This window comes from Drosophila eugracilis, unplaced genomic scaffold (assembly GCF_018153835.1).
Source record: "Drosophila eugracilis isolate 14026-0451.02 unplaced genomic scaffold, ASM1815383v1 contig_408, whole genome shotgun sequence".
Taxonomy (NCBI): domain Eukaryota; kingdom Metazoa; phylum Arthropoda; class Insecta; order Diptera; family Drosophilidae; genus Drosophila; species Drosophila eugracilis.
The window spans coordinates 1,685,494-1,708,103 of record NW_024573270.1 but is presented as its reverse complement, the minus strand read 5'-3'; the positions used below and the strand labels follow the sequence as shown (position 1 = coordinate 1,708,103).

At 43.8% G+C, this 22,610-nt stretch overlaps 5 protein-coding genes across 7 annotated transcripts; 1 reads left to right on the top strand and 4 right to left on the bottom strand.

The window, feature by feature from the left end:
* Nucleotides 1-160: 160 nt before the first annotated feature.
* LOC108103937 lies at nucleotides 161-3,613 on the bottom strand. Its single transcript, XM_017209695.2, has one exon. It carries the CDS (start codon nucleotides 2,979-2,981, stop codon nucleotides 1,329-1,331), a length of 1,653 nt encoding a protein of 550 aa, XP_017065184.1. The 5' UTR covers nucleotides 2,982-3,613; the 3' UTR covers nucleotides 161-1,328.
* Nucleotides 3,614-8,043: 4,430 nt separating this feature from the next.
* Nucleotides 8,044-10,824, bottom strand: LOC108103946 (pre-mRNA-splicing factor 38B). Of its 3 annotated transcripts, XM_017209708.1 has the most exons (6): nucleotides 10,669-10,824; nucleotides 10,460-10,606; nucleotides 10,267-10,391; nucleotides 10,042-10,177; nucleotides 9,169-9,275; nucleotides 8,044-9,086 (listed from the first exon to the last, which is right to left on the bottom strand). In XM_017209708.1, the coding sequence occupies exons 1-6, from the start codon at nucleotides 10,676-10,678 to the stop codon at nucleotides 8,370-8,372; spliced, it is 1,242 nt and encodes a 413-aa protein (XP_017065197.1). In that variant the 5' UTR covers nucleotides 10,679-10,824; the 3' UTR covers nucleotides 8,044-8,369. The 3 variants fall into 3 exon arrangements, with proteins under 3 accessions (XP_017065197.1, XP_017065198.1, XP_017065199.1); XM_017209709.1 differs by lacking the exons at nucleotides 10,267-10,391; nucleotides 10,460-10,606; nucleotides 10,669-10,824 and having other exon boundaries at nucleotides 10,032-10,138; XM_017209710.1 differs by lacking the exons at nucleotides 10,042-10,177; nucleotides 10,267-10,391; nucleotides 10,460-10,606; nucleotides 10,669-10,824 and adding an exon at nucleotides 9,749-9,981.
* Nucleotides 10,825-11,265: 441 nt separating this feature from the next.
* LOC108103920 (N(G),N(G)-dimethylarginine dimethylaminohydrolase 1) lies at nucleotides 11,266-13,585 on the top strand. The gene is made up of 5 exons (XM_017209669.1): nucleotides 11,266-11,431; nucleotides 12,191-12,513; nucleotides 12,568-12,665; nucleotides 12,727-12,951; nucleotides 13,024-13,585. Exons 1-5 carry the CDS (start codon nucleotides 11,397-11,399, stop codon nucleotides 13,147-13,149), a joined length of 807 nt encoding a protein of 268 aa, XP_017065158.1. The 5' UTR covers nucleotides 11,266-11,396; the 3' UTR covers nucleotides 13,150-13,585.
* Nucleotides 13,567-19,990, bottom strand: LOC108103919 (adhesion G protein-coupled receptor A3). The gene is made up of 3 exons (XM_017209668.2): nucleotides 19,465-19,990; nucleotides 19,189-19,407; nucleotides 13,567-19,073 (listed from the first exon to the last, which is right to left on the bottom strand). The coding sequence occupies exons 1-3, from the start codon at nucleotides 19,815-19,817 to the stop codon at nucleotides 14,189-14,191; spliced, it is 5,457 nt and encodes a 1,818-aa protein (XP_017065157.1). The 5' UTR covers nucleotides 19,818-19,990; the 3' UTR covers nucleotides 13,567-14,188.
* Nucleotides 19,991-20,535: 545 nt separating this feature from the next.
* Nucleotides 20,536-22,278, bottom strand: LOC108103815 (putative inositol monophosphatase 3). Its single transcript, XM_017209502.2, has 2 exons — nucleotides 21,437-22,278; nucleotides 20,536-21,339 (listed from the first exon to the last, which is right to left on the bottom strand). Exons 1-2 carry the CDS (start codon nucleotides 21,963-21,965, stop codon nucleotides 20,801-20,803), a joined length of 1,068 nt encoding a protein of 355 aa, XP_017064991.1. The 5' UTR covers nucleotides 21,966-22,278; the 3' UTR covers nucleotides 20,536-20,800.
* Between the last annotated feature and the right edge of the window lie 332 nt (nucleotides 22,279-22,610).

The following is a 22,610-nucleotide window of genomic DNA, read 5'->3' as shown; positions in this document are numbered from 1 at the left end:
TTGTGGCTCGTCGGCGGTGGCGAGGGCATATATGTATACTATATAAATGCCAGAGAGATAAACCCGCTTGATAAGCGCGTAACATTATTAACCAAATATACACACACATACAGACAACACACATATCCATATCTCTTGCTTATATATAGACGACGACATATCCAGGTGGATTGCTTTATTATCGTTATCATGACTCCGAAAATTCGGTTACTAATACTTTTATTTGGTTTACAAACTTTTTGCCGTCTGTTGATAGCCATAACAACAAGAGCAACAACAACAAAAAGATGTCATTATATAAAGGTAAATATGTGCTGGCTTATATTATATATACATATATGTACATAATATTTATCTATAATACAATATACAGTTAACTAAGATAAGCTCGCTGTCGCTGGCGTTGTGTTGTTAAAGTTCTAGATAAAAAAAAAAAAAAAAATTGGGAATGAACCGAGGTTTTCTTTTTTCGTATTTCGGTTGATAAGTATATACTTTTTATCAAGGCACCCCTTATTTTTCAACATCACCACCATATCGTTCTCATTCACACACACAAAAAAGAAAAAAACAAAATAATAATAATAATAATAGCGAACGGAAAGCGAAGAATACCAAAAAGACTTCTCCGAGCAACAGAACCTCATTCTAGTGATAAGATAAAAATCAAATTAATTAACAGCCTTTTAAGCAAACGCACACACTCGCACTAAGACCTGCATATACACGGTGGGAAAAAACGTCAGCTGATTAAAGGGGATTAAAATTCCTCACCCATATATATATCTTTAAGCAATGCCAAAGGATCTCAAGGCCGAAGAGATCATCTCTAGAACAAGATGAATTTTTTTTTAGCAATTTTTAAGAAGAATAATACAAAGATTTTGGATCTATTTAATATATTTAATAGGTATATTGTATAAGTCTTATTATTATAGTCTTTTTCTTTTGGTTTTTCCTCTTTTTGTTTTTATGGTTTCTGTTATAATGGTCTTGCAGTTCATAAACTATAAGATATAATACTGCTCTAAAAAATATTTATAGTATGCAGAAGGCTTTACTGTTTGGAAACTTAAACTGTTTTTGGTTGGGATTTCTCATTGATTTCTCATTGATTTAGCACTCGTTTCTCCCTGTGTATATGCACCAACTTGCTTATCTGCCATTCAGACCTGCCCTCATTCACTGCTCTTTTATGCTTTCGAAAAAAAACACAACAAAAAAAAAAAATTAAGGGTTAATATTAAATTTACTAAGGCTCCTCTCCACTTTGGGACATGTCCGTATTTTTTTTTCTTCTCTCTCTTTCTTCTTGCAACCCGTATTCTTTAGTCTAGTTTGAGATTTCCCTGGTTTGTGACGTCATTGCGGGCGCCTACCTTCTTGGATCGATCCCGCTGACGATCGCCAAGCTGCGTGGCGGCCAGAAGTTCGCTGATCTGTCGCTCACGTTCGCGTTCGTGAACCCCCCGCTCGTAATCCTCTTGCAGCAGGTCCTCCACATCGCGATCCTCCTCCGCATCACGTTCATCCTCATCGTCGTTATCCTCCTCCTCTTCCTCTCCACTTAGACTGCTACTTTGGGTGCTGCTCTTTCTGGCTAGCGCCACACGGACACCATTCACGATGCACTCGCCACCATCTAGGGCGGATATGGTGGAACCACAATAGTACAGGTTGCTGCAACTGCTTGCTGCACTGACATCCGACTGGCCTTCGTCCTTGGCGCATCCCGGCGACATTCCTGCCGTTCCGGATCCTCCGTGTCCATGGCCTCCATGTCCTCCGCCATGACCATGTCCCGCTTCCAGGGAACAGCGACGTTGACCGCGCGCCCGCTGAAGGCGAAAGTACTCCATCTCCTCCATGCTAATACCGCAAGCGGTTATGTCATCCGAATAGTCACTGACCACAACAGATGGTGTTCGAACATATCGCACTCCGAGAGGCAAGCCACCCAATTCACTGTATGAACTTTGTGTTGATTCACGTCGTGATCCCGGGGCGGCCACCACTCGCTCCTCCAGGAGCACTTTTGTGGGCACACCCACACTGGAGTTGGCATTACCGGTGGGCGATGTTAGTGGGGAATCTGCCAGAGCTGTGGGTTCGGCCAGTGGTAGAAGTGCTGGTCGCAGAGGTAAATCCGTAACCGTCAAAGTCATCCGGCGTTGTGGAGGTACCATCACTACATCCATACCGCCATCGTCCACATCCAAGCCCAAGGCGGAATCACTGCTGGCACAGCGTGTAACCTTCAGTTTTCGCTGGCGTGGTGATAACGTATTATCCTCATTGTCACTGCTATAGGGTGACAGACCACCGCCGGTGACATTACAACCCTCATCCGAATTGGATGCAGTTGCTCCGGGCAGCGTCTTTGGCTCCTTCTCGTTAAGCTGTTGCTGTTGCTGCTGGACAATCATGGCCTGAAACTGTTCGATCAGCTGTTGCACCGGCTTGCCTGGTTCTGTTTTGCACCTGGGGTATTTAGTGCGGTAAGTGGTCCGATAGGAAGTACTATTGCAGCAGGTTGTACTCTTTTCGTTGTCTTTTCTGCCAAAGAAGGCGGCTTTCAATTGTGCCTTGCGAAGGGCCAATTTGTTAATGGATAGCTCTTCACATGGATTAGGACAGTGGTGGTGGATCTTGTTTATTATTCCGGTTTTCTCTTTCTGCGTGGGCGTTTCTCTAGCTCTGGCTGTAGCTATAGCTTTAGCTTCAGCTCCAATCTGCTCCGTTGCTCGCTGATAACTGAACGCCGTTGCCTCTGCCGCCGGCCATTTATTTTCAATTTTAACCGTTCTCGTCGTTGTCGTTGTAGTTGTAGCTGTCGTTTTCGACGTTTTCGCCCTCGCTGCCGACGCTGGCATAGGCGTCACCGTCGACGGCGGCGTCGTTATCTTTGGCATGACATCGAATTGGAAAGCGGGGGCGTCAGACGTTCGCGAAACCGTTCCCGAACCGTCGCACGCACTCATCTCACATGGATAATGGCAATGATCGCGGGGTAGGCAAGGGAAGGGAAGGGGAGCTTAGGTAAGGTGTTTAGCAAGGGGGAAAAGGAAGGGTGACAACTGAAGTTAGAACAAATGAAAAGGAAAGATAATGAAGTAAATACGAAATGAGATGTAATAAGTATATGAGGATAAGTGCAAAAGGAAGAGTGATTGGGAGACTGTTAAAAGGGAGAGGATTTATCTTACGAAAGAGTGGGTAGAAAGGAGTTAAGAGAGTTGCTTAAGTGGAGATATGAATAATTAAGAAGGATGTGGTTGAGATAGAGCTAGAGAATAAGAGGAAGGGAGAAGTAAGAGAGTAGTTAGAGATAAGAAAACAAAGACGAAATATTTATGTTTTGGATAAGAATGAAGAAATTTTATGAGGGAACAGAATGAATAGGAAAGCGTGACAAGGGAAAAGATAGAGCTAAGTAGGTAGTTAAAGGAATGGGGAATTTGTGTTCGAAACCGTTGTAAAGCCAAGATCACGGATAAACTCGTTATTAACGCTTGCGTCAAGACAATTGCCACCGGAATTAGAGGTGAAAATGACTATGGAAACCCCGGCAAACATTCTACGTCCGCACTTTCCGAATGGCACCTGTGCGCTGCCGTCGCCGAACTGAAATCGCTTTCTGTGGCTCTGCAGCTCTGCCCGTTTTCAGAGGGGCGGTGGTGGAGGCGAAGAATCGAGAAGAGAAGAGAGAGAGGTGGGGTAGAAAGAGGGGGGCTCGAAGAATTGTAGAGAAGAATTGTTGAGTAGAGGAGTAGAGTGGTGTGGAGAGGAAGAAAGACGGAGAGCAGCTGTTGCGGGCGGGCTTATTATTGTTGATAGTTTTCTTCTATATATATTATATATATATATATATATATATATTTTTTTTTTCTTCTTTTTTTTGGTTGCTTTTTGCCACTGTTCTCGTAATTCAGAGGTTGGTGCTACTGCTGCGGGGTAATTGTAATTGTGATCTTGAAACGTTGACGCAATGTGCAATGATCCCGCACGTACACACGCACACACCGGTAACTGCTCCAATTGCCGCGCGTAATTGTAAATTGCATTTGAGCACAGAGCACACAGATGCACAGATACGACACACTCACACACACACACCAGTAGCAGACGCACGCACGCATACCAGCACACACAGTGACAGACAGACAGACAGACAGGCGATGCGACTCAATGCAATAAAGCACAACAGCACCACTACAAGCACACTGGCACGCAAACACCGACACTGACGCACAATGGGACGAAACGGTGATTTATCGTACGTTGAGTCAAAAAATATATATATATATGTACTTTCCGAGAAAACGATTTAAACTAAAATTCATTTTACGACAGCAACTTTAATGGGGATTACCCACATACGCAAGTAACTTTACTAATTGGGATGAGTATTTAGTTGTTTATCTATTAGAAGTTGAAATTTCCATTTCGTTTTTCCCTTAAACGTTCTTATATTTATGGCAAAACTGTTAATTTATTGCCTATCTTCCTTAGTCTATAGCCAATCCAAAGTGAGTGGTATTAAAGTCTAGTAAAGTATAGTTCTCCCCAGACTTTCTATAATGAGTATGTCCTGTAGTCGTACAACGATAAACTATCTATTTAATACATGTACATAAATTCTGTTCAAGACACAACAATATCTTGTTTATATAATTAGAAAACTCATCTTTATAAATAAGTTCCCTATTTGGTTTTTTATCGTTAACTATCAAACTCTAATGACGCAAGTAATAATATTGTTTTATTTGAAGTTTTCTCGTGAATACCATTATAAATATAAAAATAGAAAGAAACTGATTAAATTCCTCGAAAATAAAACCGAGAATAATCCAACACAATAAAATCATTGGCGTATATAACTTACGAAATATGTCAGTACTTTAAGCTCAACCGCAAACCAACGACCTACGTCAAAACTGTTTGTAGTTGCAGAAATTCCGTTGGAAATTGCAAAATTGTTATATAGGTTGCCATAAATACTATATATAGGTAAACGTTATATAAGTAAGCGATAAAATTGTAAGTCGCGACAGTCTTTAAAGTGTTCCTTATATGAAAGATATATAAAAAAAAAAACTTTCCCAACGCAGGTTCATTGACAAGAGGCCAATTGGTATTATCTTGCCGGATTTTGGTATGCCCGGAATCTCTACGATAAGCACGTGATTCACTTGTTGCGAAATCCCCACCCACTCCACGGTGCCATGTTGATGATGATGATGATGTTGATATGATGGCTGTATAATGTTTATAATGATAATGATTGCTGACCCACGGTGCGGCATCGTACTTTGTCCAAAACGCCAGGGGCTATGACGTCAGTAGTCAACGAACAACGCAGACGCAACAGCTCAGACAGAAACGGCGAGATGGCAGACGGAGAGAGAACGAATTGGGTGGCGGAGGAGGTGCTGGGTAAGGGGTTGATTACCAAGTAGACAAGGGCGCGGTGATTACTCAACTCCTTACCGCACCCCCCAACGAATCCACAGCTCCCCTTTGGCCGTTCCTCGCATACGGTATAAATAACAAGGGGCAATTAAAAAATGCAATTTTTTTTATTGTTTTATGTGATTTTCTGTCGTTTTTTTTTTGTTCTTCTGGCTTTGTGTGCGTTGTTATTTCTCGGTCTTTTTCATATATTTTTTCTATATATATATGTGTATATATGTTTTTGTTGACTGACAAGACGCACGGACGCTAGTTAGCTGACGCTGATAGGCACCGGCGGAATGACGTGGTAATAGCTTAAAGTAAGACACCCCCCTCAGCTCTTCTGCGGTTGTGAAATCAAAACCACTTTAGGTTTACACACCTGCGATCGAGATCGATATACGGTTAAGTTTTGCGATCGGGCAATTACGTCAATGCATTTGACGAAAGACGCAAGTAGCAACAAAAATAAAACAAAAAAAAACAAAAAAAAAAAGGTGAGCGCAAATAAAAATAGTGAAGGATAATGACCAGTTGCATTCTAGCACTCTCGCCTGCTCTCCGAATTCCCCACCATAACGCCCGATCATTTTGCCCCACTGACCGAAATCGCGATTCCGAAGCTTGGAAAGCTCTCAAAACCTCTTAAAGACCAGTGCTACCAGGTCAGCTTTTTTCCAGATAAATGCAATTGGTTCTTAGTCTTTAATAACTAACATACATCTTGCAATAAATGATCCGTTAATTACAAATCAAAACCTAATACAAAATTATTAAAAAAAAAAATATTATTACTCATACGCCCTGTGACGTTTAGCACATTACACACAGACCACAATGCGTATGAGTAATATGTTTTTCAAATGAAAAACATTCAATAAACTACGAAAATCAAACTCCCATTATCTTAAACAGTTGCGCAATAAAGTGATTTGAAGCAAAAACATCGCCTGGAATAACGCTAAAAAGTAGTTAAATATTACTCATACGACACGTCCGCCAAATGACATTTTTAATTTCACAAAGGCAACGTATATTTTTAAATGCAAGCTCAGGCTTTAGGATGAAAAACCTAAATAAGCTCGTAAATACTAAGAAATATGAACATAAATTTACATACGAAATTTATTATTTTAGGTGAAAAACTGAAACTAAGAAAACTTTTACTATTCGACTAATCTGGTTTCAGTATAGATAACCTTTTATATAGGCAACATCCTTTAGCATACTCCTTAGAATACTATATATTGTTTATTTTGAACTGGATTCCCGCTAAAAGTCGCTAGTTTTCACCTATAATCTGACAGCTCTGTTATAGGCCGAGCTTACAGGCCGAAATGAAGAGAGAGAAGAGCAGAGAGCGTTGAAAAGGTGCTGGCCCAGCCATAAACTTTACACATTTGCTTTCGGGCACTATCCATGTTTTATGGCCATAAGCACACACACGCACACATAAACATACTTGGGCACAGCACTTACACACAATTACACGCAGACACACATACACACGCAATACCCCGTTTTCCCAAAATGGTCAAAACGGGCCATTTGACGCGCGCATTCGCACACGCGTGAATTGTGTGCCGTTTACTGTTGTTCGCTCTATCCACTCCGGTTTGGCTCTTGTTTTTGTTGTTCTCTTTTTGGCCTGACATTGATATGATATCGTAGTGCCTATGAGCATGTCTGTGTGCTGGCTGGCTGGCTGGCTGGCTGGCAGAGGCTTGAATTGTATTATGGTTCGGATTTGGTGGCTTAAGTGGCTCTGTTAATGGTGCTGGCACATGCTAATTACATTTGACTCGCCGCTTTTCGACTGTTCATTCGCCCGGCCCGGCGCTATATTTTTTGTTGGTTTTGGTTTTTTGTAACGGTCGGCGCGAGAGGCAACAACTCGGCGCAGGCGTTGCACGCTAACTGAAATTCGAAATTCGGCGACTCCGACCGGTGCCAGGAGGCCTGGCCGCCTCACCTGTCTCAGCTGTCGCACCTGACCGATCCGAGCTGCCAATAATCTGCGCAGCACTGGCGATTATAATTCAGCAGCGTTCGCTTCAAAGCTCAAAAAAATACTTCGCCGATTGAGCTGCCTTTTTCTTGAATTAACTTTGGTGCAAGATTGATACTCGTACACTAACTCTTTAACGAATATATCTTTTGGACTGTACTACTTATAACAAGATCTTAAAATATAAAAGATTAGAATTGTACTCACCCTTAATTCTCCTTCTAGAGCAGGAATTCAATCAGTCCACGTTCCAGTTTTTAGTTTCCTTTTACCGTCCCCAGGACAATAACATTAAGGAAATGTTCAAAATCACTGGCAATTATACTCAAAACGAAAAGCTCTCAGATAGACAGGTTCAAAATCATGTCTAACCACTGCACAAAATAGGGAAGATTATTTGGTTCAAAAACAAACATACTTGATATCTAAACAGTATTGTTTAGAACTCAATGTTATATTGATAGAGTATCACTTAAAAGGTATTCTTAAAGGCAGCCGCAAAGTAGGCAATATATATATTACAAATAACGGGAAAATTATAATTCGAGGATATAGACCAAACTTAAATGAACACTCAAAAATTAACCAGTTTAAACAAATTATTTTTGACTTTATTTGCATAAACACAACTTGGAAACTATTATATCAGCATAATTGTAGTCACAAATTACAAAATATAGCCTTGCTGCTGTGTCTGAGTGTGATTGTGTCTAGTTTAAGTGTTAGTTGAGGGATATTTAGGGATTTCGGGAAGTGTTTAACCTGAGTAAGAAGCGCAACGTACTACGGCTTCCAAAGAGTAGATAGGGATTGAAAAATTAAAAAAGTTTAGTGTTATGATAAAAACAAATTAAGTTAGCAACAACTTAAAAAGGCGAGGATTTGTTTTGGTGGGTTTTATCGGTGTTCACCGATGACGTCGTTCTCGCTCTTCATAGTGTTCGTTGTGCCGGCTCTTGCTGCTCCGCTCGTAGCCACCTCCGCCATCACGCTTGCGTTCATGCCGCTCGGAGCGGTGGCGACTCCGACTGCGACTTCTGCTGCGGCTACGCGAGTTTTGTCTGTGCTTATGCTTCTTCTTATGCTTGCTGCGGTGCCGGTCGTAGTCCTTCTCCTTATTTCGTTCACGATCTCGTTCCCTTTCCCGCTCTCCACTTGAACCGTAAGGCATCTGTGGCGGCAGCGGCGCCGGTGGGTAATCGTCGTAGCCGCCGCGACCACGGCCATAAGAAGAACCCGAGCCGGCGGCATAGTAATCACGATCATCATGATCGTTGCGGTAGTTAATTGGCGGTGGGTAGGCGTTGGGCCTGGAACCGGAGCCAGTCATAGCATGTCCACCGCCACGACCACCACCGCCTCCACGATCCAAGCCTGCATTTCCATCTTGGTACTCCGTGTAGTCAGCATCCTGCCCAACGGCTCCTGAGCCTCCACCAGCGCCCTGCCCCGTCGCCGATCGGCCCGAGCTTAACTGATTGACAGTCAGACCCTGCTCCCTGCAATATTGCTCGATCTTTTTCTCAATCTGCTTCTGAATCGGCACAGGAATGCGCGGGAAGAGAGTTGAGAACCAGTCCAACTTGGTCATAAACTGGTATACCATTTGTCCGATGGTTAGGACCTGAAAATGCCTTAGTTAGTGCCGTGCTTCCTTTAAAATCTTTTGGGGTACGTGTGATTGGTGGCTCATACAGTTGACTCACCTGGCCGCCTCCCGCCTTCACGTCGATCTCCTCCTCGTCCTGCAGGTAGTCCTCATACCAGTCGTATAAATCACTTGGCGGCTGAGTGTATCGCAAGTACATAAAGCCTGGGCAATGAATAAATGGGTTAGAACCGTTTTATAGAATCGAATTTGTGGTTGGCCAAAGGAGGAAGTGTGTTTCATGGTAGGGTGGCTCGATTTGTTTGACGGAGAGTTCGTGAAACTCAGGCAAAGGGCATTACTAGAAGGAAAGCAATTCTGACAAAACAAGAACTCAATTCTTTTAGCAAAATTTGAAAATTTAAATTCGAATTATATGCATGCTTTTAAGCTCTATAATAGATTTTGTGTACAAAAAACATAACTTGACTGTATACAAATTTAAATACATAATGTCACAGATAAGAAAAGGAAGTTCTCCATTAGTTTTTATGTAAAATGTGATAGAATACATAAATTTCTTAAATTGCTGCATGCTTTATGAATTGTTTGGGAAAAAGCTGAGTAAATATGAAAGGTATCTGAATGCATCATAGAAATTTAGTTATTTTCACTTTACAAGTAGTATTAAGGTTTACCTTAACAGACGGATGTAAGAAGATGCTAGGTCCTCTTCTCGCACAAGGCACAACTTGAAATTGGAAAAGAAACGTGCTTGTTCTTCAATCCATAGTATACCTTCCACCACGCCGATTCAAATGGCTTACGGCTGGCTTTCTATTATAGTTTGCAACCGTCCAAATCGACCCACCCTGGTTGTTTTTATTATTTTGGGGTGATGTGTGGTTTGCTTTGGTCTGGTGTGCTGAGGGAGCAGGAGCAAGCGACGGCATATGTGACGGCTGAACTCATGCGACTTACCAACACCTACCTAGTGCCCGGATGTAGGCCGAGTCTGTGTGGTTGAGCAGTCCATTGATCTGCTTCCGGGTCAGCCGTAGCGTGTATAGCTTGTAAAGTAGGCAGTATGCCGTGGACACGATGCCGCCGGCGCCAACGCCGCGCACCTAAAAATGATTAACTATTAGTACATATATTCATGGGTTTTCCTCAAAGCATCGCCAACGATTAGCGCTACATTTCATAAACCACTCACACCGCCGCACATGCCCGTTTGTCCGGACGTTTTGCGGGATCCGCGCTCCCAGGGTTCCATGTGCTTCACCTGGTAGTAGATCTCGTCGACCACTTCATGGTAGGTTTTCAGCTTAAACAAGTGGACTGTCGAGAAAAAAAAAGGAGGGATAAGCTAGGGGTCGGCAGCAGCCTGGAGAGATGAATAGACGCACCTTTGAAGTAGCTGGAGCTCTGAATGTTGGCCAGGATCAGAGGATTCAGGTTCATTGAGGTCTCGTTGCCCCAAAACGGTAGCGTGTTGTGCTGCTTGCCCACGCCGGCCTTCTTGCCACCGGCGGCCGAAGATGACGCCGAATAATCTGCACGAATTGCCGCCATCAATAAAACGCTTTTGCGGATTAGATCCACCTTATCCACTTACCTTCGTCCATGCTTACTGCTCTTTCACAAATGGGCGCATGAATTTTACGGCGGTGTAAGTTTTGGGCGCGCGGGAAAATGCGGAAAATGGACACACTATTTGCAATTTACATGCGAGAAAATACCCAAATTGGCGATGTGTATGCATTAACTATCGTTATCACAGTGTTATCGATAACGCTAGAGCGGTTATTTTTAAGGTCACATTCTAGGTCGTTATCTTTCACGATGAGTCACGTTTTTAACAATTGCACAATTTACGTATATGGTTTGACGTAAAACTACTTCAAAGATTTTATACTTTTAAGTACAATCATCGAAAATATGAAATAATTTTACTAAATTAAATATTTTTTTTGTGTCTTCAACGGCCTATTTTTATGTTACAAATCAACAAGAATGGAAAGTATTTTTAGCATTTAATATGAAACACATTTTTAAGTAGACATTTTTAAAGAAAAGTATTCTAAAAAATCCTGAAAGGATTATTATTATCATTATATTATAAAAGACATTATTTTTATATCTGAAATTTTTAGTTAATAAGGTATTCAAAAACAATCCAGTGAGTTGCAGAGTGACCATTCCATGAAAAATAACAGTATTTATTGGCATTCGTGACGAGGTCACTCTATGCCCAACTGAACAATCCAATCCGAATCCGCATCTTCGCATCCGTATCTGCATTCCGTCGCCAAGGAAGAGCACCCAGTGGCCAATCCGTCGACCATGTCGCCCAAATACACACATGCGATTGTGGCCAGGTGAGTGGACCCCAGATCCTGCGAAAATCGGCGAAAAGGGGATCCGGAGGAGGGAGTGCCCCAATGGCGCGAAATTAGGTCACCCAACCAATTGTTCGTGGGTAGACATTCCAGTGGGTGGGGCCACACCTCCCGATATACGAAATGCCAGGAACCTGAATCTAGGATGTAGGATAGATATATCACATTATTCAGTATTTTGTTATATCCCTATTATGTATTAACGGAATATTTAAGGTGATCTAGAATCGAACTTTCAAATTGTGTATATGTATTAATTAACTGAGATGTTTTGTATTCCCTTAATAGATATTAATTTTAATTGTTCAAATTATAAATTATAGAATATTGAGTATATTATTACTTAAAGAAAACTTCACCAAAAAAACAGATTAACGATTACAATTTTAAATGTTTATCAAGTAAAAGGGAAGTCATTTAAATATCAAAATTATATGAGAGCTTTGTACATGTAAATCAATAATACTATACCTATTTATACTATCCTGATCTGAATAATCAATGATTAAGAATTTAGGACTTAGGCGCCTTTGTAATTAGGAACAGCAAAATCAAATCAACATAATAGAACTTTGCACATGGCTTCAATTAGTGTTTAATAATCTTATAAATAGGAATAATATACCAAATGTGCTTATTATTATTATTATTATTATAATTTCGCTTACCCACTCAGACGCTCTGGTACTTCCCCTCCAATTAATTAAACCATTGTTAAACGCTTTAAATCCATTGTAGAATCTCGGATGCCCTGCTTGAGAACGGAGAGTTTGACGTGCAGCTGGCAAAGCAGCAGCACGAGCAGTACTGCACCCTCCTGAGAACCATTGGCCTGGATGTTATCGAACTGCCGCCGGATGACCAGCTGCCCGAAGGCGTCTTCGTAGAGAACAGTGCCGTAATTTGTAATGGAGTGGCTCTGATTGGAAGATCGGAGCATGCCAAACGAAAACGCGAAGCTGTTAGCATGGCCATTATCCTCAAAAAAGAACTGGACATTCCGGTCATTGAGATTGAAGATCCGCAAGCGTTACTTGATGGCGGCGATGTGCTTTTTACAGGTATGTATTATTTTCCCCATTGACTGCTTAATTTTATCGACACTCTAATTTTAGGACGCGAGTTCTTCATTGGAATCTCTGATTTTACCAACGAGGGGGGAGCCCGTGCGGTGGCCATGGCCTATCCCGAGTATCCTGTGACGCCGATTCGGGTATTACTAATAGATTGTCTTTAAAGTTCACTGTCGTTATCCATATAACTATATCAACCAGGTGAATGGTTCCAAGAGGCTGAAGTACTATGTGACAATGGCTGGACCGGATGTGCTGAGCGTAAGCACCAGCCCCACATGCCAGGAGATTGTGAAGCGGATGGAACGGGAGGCCAGCTTTACCTACCAGAAGTTGACTTTGCCCGAGGAGAGTGCTGCCAATATGCTGTACATAAACGGAACGATTGTACACAGATCCCCAACGGAGATTCCAGAAGCCTACAAGGTCAGTAACATTCGTCACCCAGTTTTAATTAAGCCCCGTGCTAATTGATTCTATCTATCATACGACTTTCAGACTTTAAAAGAGAAAATTGACATTCCAACACGCAACATAAATATTAGCGAATTTAGCCAATATTCCAGTGGACTGACCTCGTCGTGTTTGTTGCTACGACGCTGGAAATCTATAAGGAGCTTGTGAATCTCTGGGCGCGGAGAGGATCACCTAACCGGAGTGAGACGCATTGCCATGAGAAACATGCACAATATTGCCTGCTCTGTCCAGGCATCAGCAATATCGTATTATCTTATTATAGTTTATACACATCTCTTGTTATTGTTAAAATTTAAGATTAAACCTTTAACGCTAATCAAACTGATTATCGAGGTGATACTTCTTTCCAACTCGTTGCTACTTTACAAGTTACAAATTTAAGTAGAGAAGGAAAGTAGCGTCATCCTCATCAAGATGATCGGCATTCCTCAATCACACTCCATGACGATGTTGAACGGATATCATGTATTATGATAAAATTGCTATTATAAATTGTATCTACTTTACAAGTAGTTTGTTGAATGTGTTCAGTGTCTGTCCTCGAAATAAATGCAACATTTGTAATCTCTTTATAAACTTTAAAGTTCATGAGTTTGTTATGGGGAAAGATTAATTCTTTAACTTCCAAATATCCATTAAGGACAGTTTTTATAAGTGAACATTTGATTTATTTATATCTAAATATAAACTTAGCCTACATTTAAATGCATTTTGCTTTACCAAAATTTAAAACTTATTTAATGTGTATAGGACTTTGGGATGGGGTTGTGGTGATACCTAATCATTGTGATGAAATGTTAAACGATCTAGCGATTTAGTGACCAGCTAATGAACTCTGTTTGGATGAAATTTTCTCCGGTGAATGTGAAACTGGGTGAGTTTAGTGGAGTAATACTAGTCATAATAAATAGGGTTCGACTTACTATAATTACAAGTTCAGTTAGCTGGATTTTGAGTGGATGAACTTAAGATATTAGCACTCCAGATATATATATAATACATATAAATATATATCGAAGAGTGTCAGTGGGTTGGGTACAAAACTTGATACAGGAATACTTTGGCATTGGCACGTGAACTTTTTGTTTGCCGGCCAAGCGCGGAGGCGGTTGGAGTTTGTGGGTGTGTTATACATTTTGTATATATTCTATATACATCTAACTAGGGGTGGGCTGAGTGGGTTGAGCTAGCTGGGAAAGGGGCGTGGCTCGTTGGCTGCCCTGGGATCGATGTACGAGATCACGCTGCTCTGGCTGCTATCATCCTCTATCGTCTCATTGAGATTTTCGTTGTGGGAATTGCTAAGCGGCTTTGCTTCCATCTCTTTCTCACGTTCTCGCTCTCTTTCTCTTTCGAAACGCTCGACGACCTCCTGCTTGCTCCTCATAGGACTGCGGCATTTAATGGCCTCGTACAGCTCATCGATGGAAGTGTCTTGGTCGTGATCGTGATGATGATCCTGTTCAGGATCTCCTGCCACCCTTTCACCTCCCGTGGCGGCCACAAACTCATCGTCGAACTCATTCAACACATCCACATCCGCATCGCTGGCATTTGAGGATTGATAGCAGCGGAAATCATCGGTTAGTGTTAAATTCAGATCGTTATCCGCCTGTGGAGCATATAGTCCATGACTTCGGATGCTGATCTCCGAGTTCTGGTAGTTTAGATCGCTCTCATTCGTTGGACTGCCGGATAGCAGGCGACCATCGTCCTCCGCATCCACCGACGACGTCGGAAGATGTGCCTTTAGCTGGCTGAGATTGCTGCTGGAGCAGGAGTACACCTGGCGCATTTGCTGTTCCTCGAGTGTGCTGGCCTCGTTAACAGACAGCTGGCTGGATTCTTCCTGTTCGCCTAGGTTATCCAAACCAGTTGAGTTTACGCCACCACTGCCAGCTAGCATTTCACTTATATTGTTCAGCGATTTGGACTGCTGCTGTTGACTGAAGCGGATTAGGACACTGGGAAAGTCATCGTCCAGCTGGATACTGTTGCTGGTGGTAACCTGCAGCGAATTGGATACATATATCTCGTGCTTCTGGAGAAGGGGTTCCTCTAGGCTGATTTCCGGCAGGCCCAAACTATTCATGGCCTCCAAACTGGGTTGCTTGACAGGCGTGGAACTGATGGGTTGATGGGATGGTCCTCGGTTTCGGAATAGACTGTTCATCCCGCTAGCTGGTGGCAAAGTATTGGCATACAACGGAGCATGTTCGTCCAAAGAACTGGCATCTTCCTCCTCTAGCTCAGGCTCTTGCTCTTCGACCGTTGGCGGCGCCTGAGCATGCTCCTCTTCTTCTTCTTCATCGTCATCCTGCTCATGCAGCGTTTCATCCAAAAGGGAAGGTGTTCTAGTACGTCCATTGGCTCTCAGTTTGATTACCTCATGCTGGGGAGTCAATGTCTCCGGGATGTTTGTGTAAATATTGGCTTGCATGATCTTAGACGCCGATGAGGCGCTAGCGGGCACAAAGCGTTTAAACTGCATGGAATCGCCACCAGAACTCATACCCATTCCGTGTTCCTTGGGAGCTCCTGCCATGGGCGAGCCCTGGTTCTTGTAATGCAGATTGGTGTTATTTATCTTGCTACCGCCCGCCAGTAGGGTCATGGCGTTGTGATGCCTACTGTACAGCTGCTCCGAACTGGCATCGCTCAAACTGTGCTGGCTGTGGAGCTGCATTTGCATCTGCATCTGGAGCTGCATCTGCGGCATCGTCTGGCGTTGAAGCTCGAAATTGTTACGCTTCGCCAAGCGCTTCTGTTTCTTGAAGAACTTACGGGCTACGTTGATCTGATTGGGATTGTAGAAGATCTCCGCAGAGGGTATAAGGTCGTGACTGGAACCATGAAGCAGAGCATTTAGACTGTGCGGTGGTACTGCTCCTCCTCCAGAGCCAGACACTCCGCCAGCTGCTGCTCCAGCGCCTGCTCCCTGTTGGCCGCTGGTGTTGTTAATTATAGTAACGCCACCTGCTCCGTTGGCCTGTAGAAGCTGCTCCTGCTGGCTCCTCGTTTGACTTCTAGTCTGGCTGCGCATGCTCCTCGAACACTGGCTATTCGAACGTGATCCCGCCGAGTTGTTTGCCTCGTACAAGCTGCCAGGTCCAGGATTTGCCTTATAGGCTACAATGGAGTTGCTGATCATGGCCGTTCCGGGTCCAGGCATCATTCCCGATTGATGTGCACCCCGCGCCTGGCTGCCATTATTGTAGGTCACCAGTTTTGCAGGTCTATTGCGTCCATCCCTGCCTTGCGACCAAGCCTGACGGGCATCGTTTCGGCTCAGGTTGTAGAAAATCAGCAGGAAAATGCCAAGACATGAACAGCAGCCGGCAAAGGATATAACATACAGTTCTTGCCCACCATTTACATAAGCAGCGGCGGATAGCCATGCGCCAGCGTACAAAACTAGGAAAATGAAGTGTCCACGCAAATGGGAAAGATTCGAGCGCTCAAAATCGTCCACGATGCTGCTTAGAGGATTACTTAGCGTACTGTATTGCTCCTGCATGTGATCCTGATCCTTGCGACCACCGTGATTGCCAGAACCTCCTCCAATTGCAGCTGTGGTGGCACTGCCATTCGCATCCAACCAATCCAGATCGATGTGCTCCGTTGCCTGTGTGTTGTTATCCGAATACTGACGATGCTGCTGCTGTTGCATTTGTAGTTGGAGCACATTTACCGCTTGCTGACTCAGTTGATAATAGATGCACAGAGCCAAAATACCACAGAAGATTACGAGAATAACGGCTGGCACAAGCAGAGCATTTAAAGTAGTGGCACTGTGCAGGAAACAAAAGTCGTAAGAGGCATATTCCGCCAGATTTACCGCACTGCTGATGCCACAGATGAGGAGGGCTATGCCCCAGCCAACCAGATAAATGCCCAGTATGGGTTTGCGTTCTCGTTCCCTCTGCGGATCCATATCCTGGCCCTGGCATTGTCCTTGTCCCGATGTCGTCGTCTTGGTCAGCCGTTTGTACATGCTACTGAGACTCACACAAACCCAAAGCAAAACGCACAAGCCGAGATAGTGCATCAACAATCCCAGTAGACGGCATTGCGGTTGGCTGGCGGTTTGATAGATTCCCAGGGAGAAAGCAAGAGCCAGTGCACCCAGTGCCAACCAGGTGTTAACCAGAGCATGCCGCTGTACCCTGTTGATCCGAACAGCTCTGCCGAAAACAGCAAAAGTCACTGCGTTAAAGGCACAGCAGGCAAAGAGTAGGCCACATCCAGCGTAGACAGCAGCCGGTGGATGCCGAAATCGGGCGCCCGATTCCTCACTGCGAAAATCGTTCAGATACATACTCCTCTGAAGCAACCCATAATATCCTGTGCGACTGCAACTGAACATGACCAAAGTGCGATGCTGATAGTGCTGCTGGCAAACGCTGGTCTCCCAGCGCTGCTCGTCCGCATCCCACCAGGCAGGCTGCGGCGCACTCAGTGGATTGTGATACGGGTGAGCCCTTAACATCACAGTCACTCTTTGCTGGTACACGTCCTCTTCCGGATCTAGCTCGTTTTCAGCTCGAAACTGTACGGCTTCACCTTCGCTGCTATATGCCAGTACACCTATGATGGCGGAAGACAGGGATTCATTGTAGCTTCCTCTCAAATTGGGCAGCAGTTTTCCATTTCTGTGCAGCGAGATCATCAAACGGAGACTACGAATTGGCGAGACAGTTGGGGAGCTTGTCGAAATGTTTCCAATCACGCTGTAGGGCAGCTGAATGGCAGCATCGATATCTCCATGCTCGTACATAGGTATCGTATCGTTGGCACTATTACACTGAAATCCACGCGGACTCTGCTCTAGCCAAACGCAGGATAAGCTGACAAAGGCATCTAAGCTTATGTTGAAGAACTCCACGAAAAGGTTGCGCTGCTGGGCTAGCGATCCCCGCCAAGGTATCATCTCGGCAGGCAGCGGTTCTGCTTGGGTGCTGGCCAAGGCCAATCGCATTGCCGATGATTCCACTACATGGAGCAGCCGCTGTCCAGTTCCTTGCTCCGATTGTGCAGCTCGGAAGAGATGAGCAGGAAGGTTAAGCAGCTGCGAAACTATATCCATTAAAAGATGACTGATCTCCTGCTGCTGCTGTGGTTGCTCCAACTGATCCAAGTACTTGACCAAAGTTCGTGCTATGTACTCCAGGTCCATTGGATCTCGTATCCGATTCAATTGAGTCTGCGCCTGCGTAAAGTTGTGCAAACGGCGAGCAATCTCCAATGCGTTTTGACCTTTCGTCAAGGTTAGATTCACCTTGGCAAACTGCTCTAGGATGCGTGTAGTCTCACTAACATAAACACAACTTTCCGTATCCAAATTAAGCCATTCACCCGACGGTCCGCACTCGTGCGAGGCTCGACGTGCTTGGGTAGCATCGCTGGGCTCCTCCACGCACTCTTGCAGCACTGTCTCGCCTCGCATCGTCCTGGGCCAGTGGTAGGTGCCTTTGTTTGTGTGCACCACGCGAGCTTCACAGTATAGCGTTCCTTTGGCTACTACATGGAGAACGATAGCCTGCGAAAGATTCGCCTGCTGGCTGCGCAACGTACAATCCCACATTCCTGTATGATTTTGTGTGAGGCTGGCAATACGAAGAATAGATTGAAGGATGCCAGAGTCCGTGGAATGGCCCGTCTCCAGGTTCACATCCCCGAAAACTTTGGTGGGATCCTGGTAAATAATATCCTCGGTGGAGTTTTTCGCTCGTATCTTCTCTGACCATCCCCAGAACACGTACGCCTTTGTGGGCAGATCCTCGCTTTCCCTGGGAACTCCAATGGCCACCCGTGGTGCATAGCACTTTAGTTGCAGTTCATCGCCCTCAAAAGCCACCTGATTCTGGCTGGGTATCAGTTCAAGCAGTGGTTGCAGTAGTGTCTCGCAATGAAAATCCTTTCCCACTCGCAGTTTTTTTAACGGCATGCCACGAAAGTTTCCGGGGGAATCACATTTCGGAGGCGGTTGGAGGCGTACTTCTCGGCTGCTTGACCAGGCAATCAACCATATTAAACCACAGTCACAGGCCAAGGGATTTCCAGACAGATCTCTGTTGATGGTTACGTGAAATAGGTAACATGTTAATAGTAGAATAGCAATACGAACGTAAAAAAAAGAATAAATATGCATTATACACAATAAAAACACGTTACAAATCTACTTACAGTAGTTTTAGCTTGGGCATTTGGTCGAAGGTGCCTTCATAGATATGGCTAATGGCATTCCCGGCCAGCTTCAGCTTGTCTAAATGAATCAGACTATTGCCGAATGTATCTTTATCCAGCTCGGTAAGTAGATTGAAAGACAGATCCAAACGCTTGAGTTCCGTAAAGTTCCTAAAATCCTCGGTGGTAATCAAAGCAATAGAATTCTTGCTGGCATTGCTATACGAAAAATTAAGATATGATAAATCAATAGGAGGTGCTTATTGTATCACTTACATGCTGACTATGCTGGTCGCATCCTCTCCGAAATCCAATTCCCGCCAGTTGGTGATTTGCTGCCCATCGCAGCGAACTTTTAGGCTGTGTATGTTTTCCGCTATATTGCGGCAGTTGCATTTGCGTGGGCATGATGACGAGGTTCCCGATCCGGTGAATATGGATGATTCTGGATTTTGGGACTGTCCCTTTTCCGGATTCAACTGCACCTGACCCCCCTCTGCCGCTGTCGACGTCGCATTCGCAGTCGTCGTCAGATTCGGGAAGAGCAACAACAACAGCAGCAGCAGGAGGTGGGGCAGCGGTGGAGAAGGAAGGCGATCTCCACGCCCCTCGTTCGTGTGGCCGCCCATTTTGATCGTTTCGATTGATTACATGCCGGGCGCATGTAGCGCACATTTAATTAACAATTTTATGTTTAAACAAATGCATAATAAACAACAACAATACACACAGCGCTTTTTTTAGTTTATACAAAAAAGTGTTACCCTACGTTTCAAAGGTTCTATTGTAATGGCGGTGGCCGATTGATGTGCGTGTGATAGTTCAACATTATCGATTGTTTTGCTTAATCGTGGTATCGATGGTTCGTCACCCGACTAAACCGACTAGACTAAATGTGTTCGGTCAAGGGTTAAATAGGGTGGAAAGCTCTGCTATTTAAAAAAAGCTGTTATCACATTTAAATAAAACGCAAATTTAGCATTTGTTTAGTTTGTTTTTTAAAAAACCAATTATGGAAAAAAGCAAATCGAAATCATGTATAATTTTATTTTAATTCTATGTTTCATCACAACGATCTTGATCTTAAAAAGTTTTGCGTATTTTAAACTTTGAAAACCTATTTACATCAAATTGAAATAAAGAAATATTAATTTCATTGCAAAAATGTTAACAATAAACTTATTCTTGGTTGTGATAAATAATTGAACAGCTGCCTACGTAAAACTTAATCAATAATTATAAGTTTATGAGATATAATTTGCTAAATAAAGCACATTTAAAACATTAACTCCGGCATGTTAGGCCTTTCAAACATTTAAAACCCATTAAAAGTAGGCAGAAAGAGCGTACAATTTAAAATTAGTTTATTTTGAGCCAACTGGGCGGTTTGGTTTGGTCCGGGTTCATGACCCCGCCGCGCCGCTACACAACCAACGTAATTATGCAAAAAAAAAAAGAAGCACACACACGCACAAATATTGAGATTACTAAAAAACTGGTTTTCCTCTTTAGAACTTAAAGCTATTTTTGAATGCGGCCTAAACGCTCAGTGAGGGGGGATTCATCTGAAAGTGGGGTAAAGGGAGCTAAGGGTCTAAGAACTGGCTAACCCCTACGCCAGCTTGCCATTGTGCGCCTCTCGGTATTTGGATAACTTGTCCATGTACTCGTCATGCCTTTCCAAAGTGGCCAGCAAACCATCCGTATTGACCGGCGACTCATCTGGACCGTAATTAATCAACTGGTCATTCAGCGTGGTCATTGTGCCGCCCAAAGCGTGTAAAATGGCATCGCCGGCACAAATGTCCCACTTCTTGATCTTGGAGGTGTGCAGATAAGCAGTGGCATTATTCGCCACCACTTGTAGCACCTTGTAGCCAGCTCCCGCTGCCGTCAGTAGGCTAACATCCTCGCCAAATATACCCCTGGCCAGATCCTTAGCTCCTGCCGTGTGCGATCGCGACACTGTTATGATGGGCACCTGGTTATTCGGCGAATGATCCGGATGCAAACTTGCCAAATATTCCGACATCGAATGGCCCACCCACGCCCAGGCAGTTTGGCCATTGAACGGACTGTGGATTACTCCGATAATGGGTCTTCCGGCTACCGCCACGCACACCATGGTGGTCACGTACTCGTACAGTTCCTCTGCATATTTGAAAAAGGACAATTAGTAAGTTGTACTTGTAAGTTGTATCTTGAACTTAACTAAAGGTTTTATATGGAAATTTTGTAAAGTGCTTACCGGTATATTCCTTGGTGGCATCTAGAGGATCCACCCAAACGGTAACATCCTGGGCATTCACTGTAACATCCGGAATCTGTGCGGTTTCATGGAGCACCGTAGGATCCAGATCGTAGCTGTGAGCCTGTTTGCAATGCTCCTTGTCCTCCTCGGAGAAGATTTGTACGCGCGGGAAGATCCGCTGGAGGCCCAGCTTCATTACACAATGTGATCGCCCATCAGCGTCCGTAAACGGATCATTGACGCCCTCGTCCGTCTTTCCCTTGCTCCGCTCCTTCAACTGGCGACTTCTAGCCACATCCAGGACCTCGAGGCCACCACGTTGAGCCGCCTGTATGGCAGCGATAAGCATTTTGCGTAGATTAACTCGATTAGGATTATCACTTCTCAGCATGCCATAGATTGCCGGTCGTTCCTCCTGATGGAAATTAAGGAAGTAGACCAGGACAATTGTCAACAGGATAGCCACAATGGTGGCCGGCAACCGATTGATGCGTATTGAGCGTCCGTTCATCTTGGCCTCGCTCATGGATTTCTATATAATCAACTACTATATACTATATATGTGCTGTCGTATTTGCCAGATCATCAGATCGAGATCAACCAGATGCTATCTTGAAAAAACCCTCTCAAGAACTGAAATGAAAAACACTTGATGGCGCGTCGGTGGGCGGGGGAGGGGTCACAGGTGTTTTTTTTTGTTTTGGAAAGGGGACCAGGTGTGCGGACTTTGGTGAGCTATGCTCTGTACTGCTCTATTCTATTCCACGTCCACGTTGCGCTTTTTTCCCCCCAACCAAAAAACAAAAGTGGCCCAAACAAACCAAACAATAACAAACTAATGGTGATACAGAGTCGATGTTTTCTCAAAAATATCGATAGTAATAAAAACAGAGGAGCGCAATAGCTTTCAGCTAACTTTAAATACCAAATAGCATTACAATTATTCAATTTTTGAAAATATAAAACACAAACTAGATTTAAGATATTGGTAACAATATCATCGGTAACATCGATATATGCGAAATATACAAATATGGCCAGACCTTGTTTATAATAAATAATAATGAACATGGAATTAAGCACTATTTTTAATTATAAAAAAAACAACAAGCATATGATTTCCTCTCGAAAAAAAGCTAATGAAAAGGTGGTTAACACGACATTTCATTCA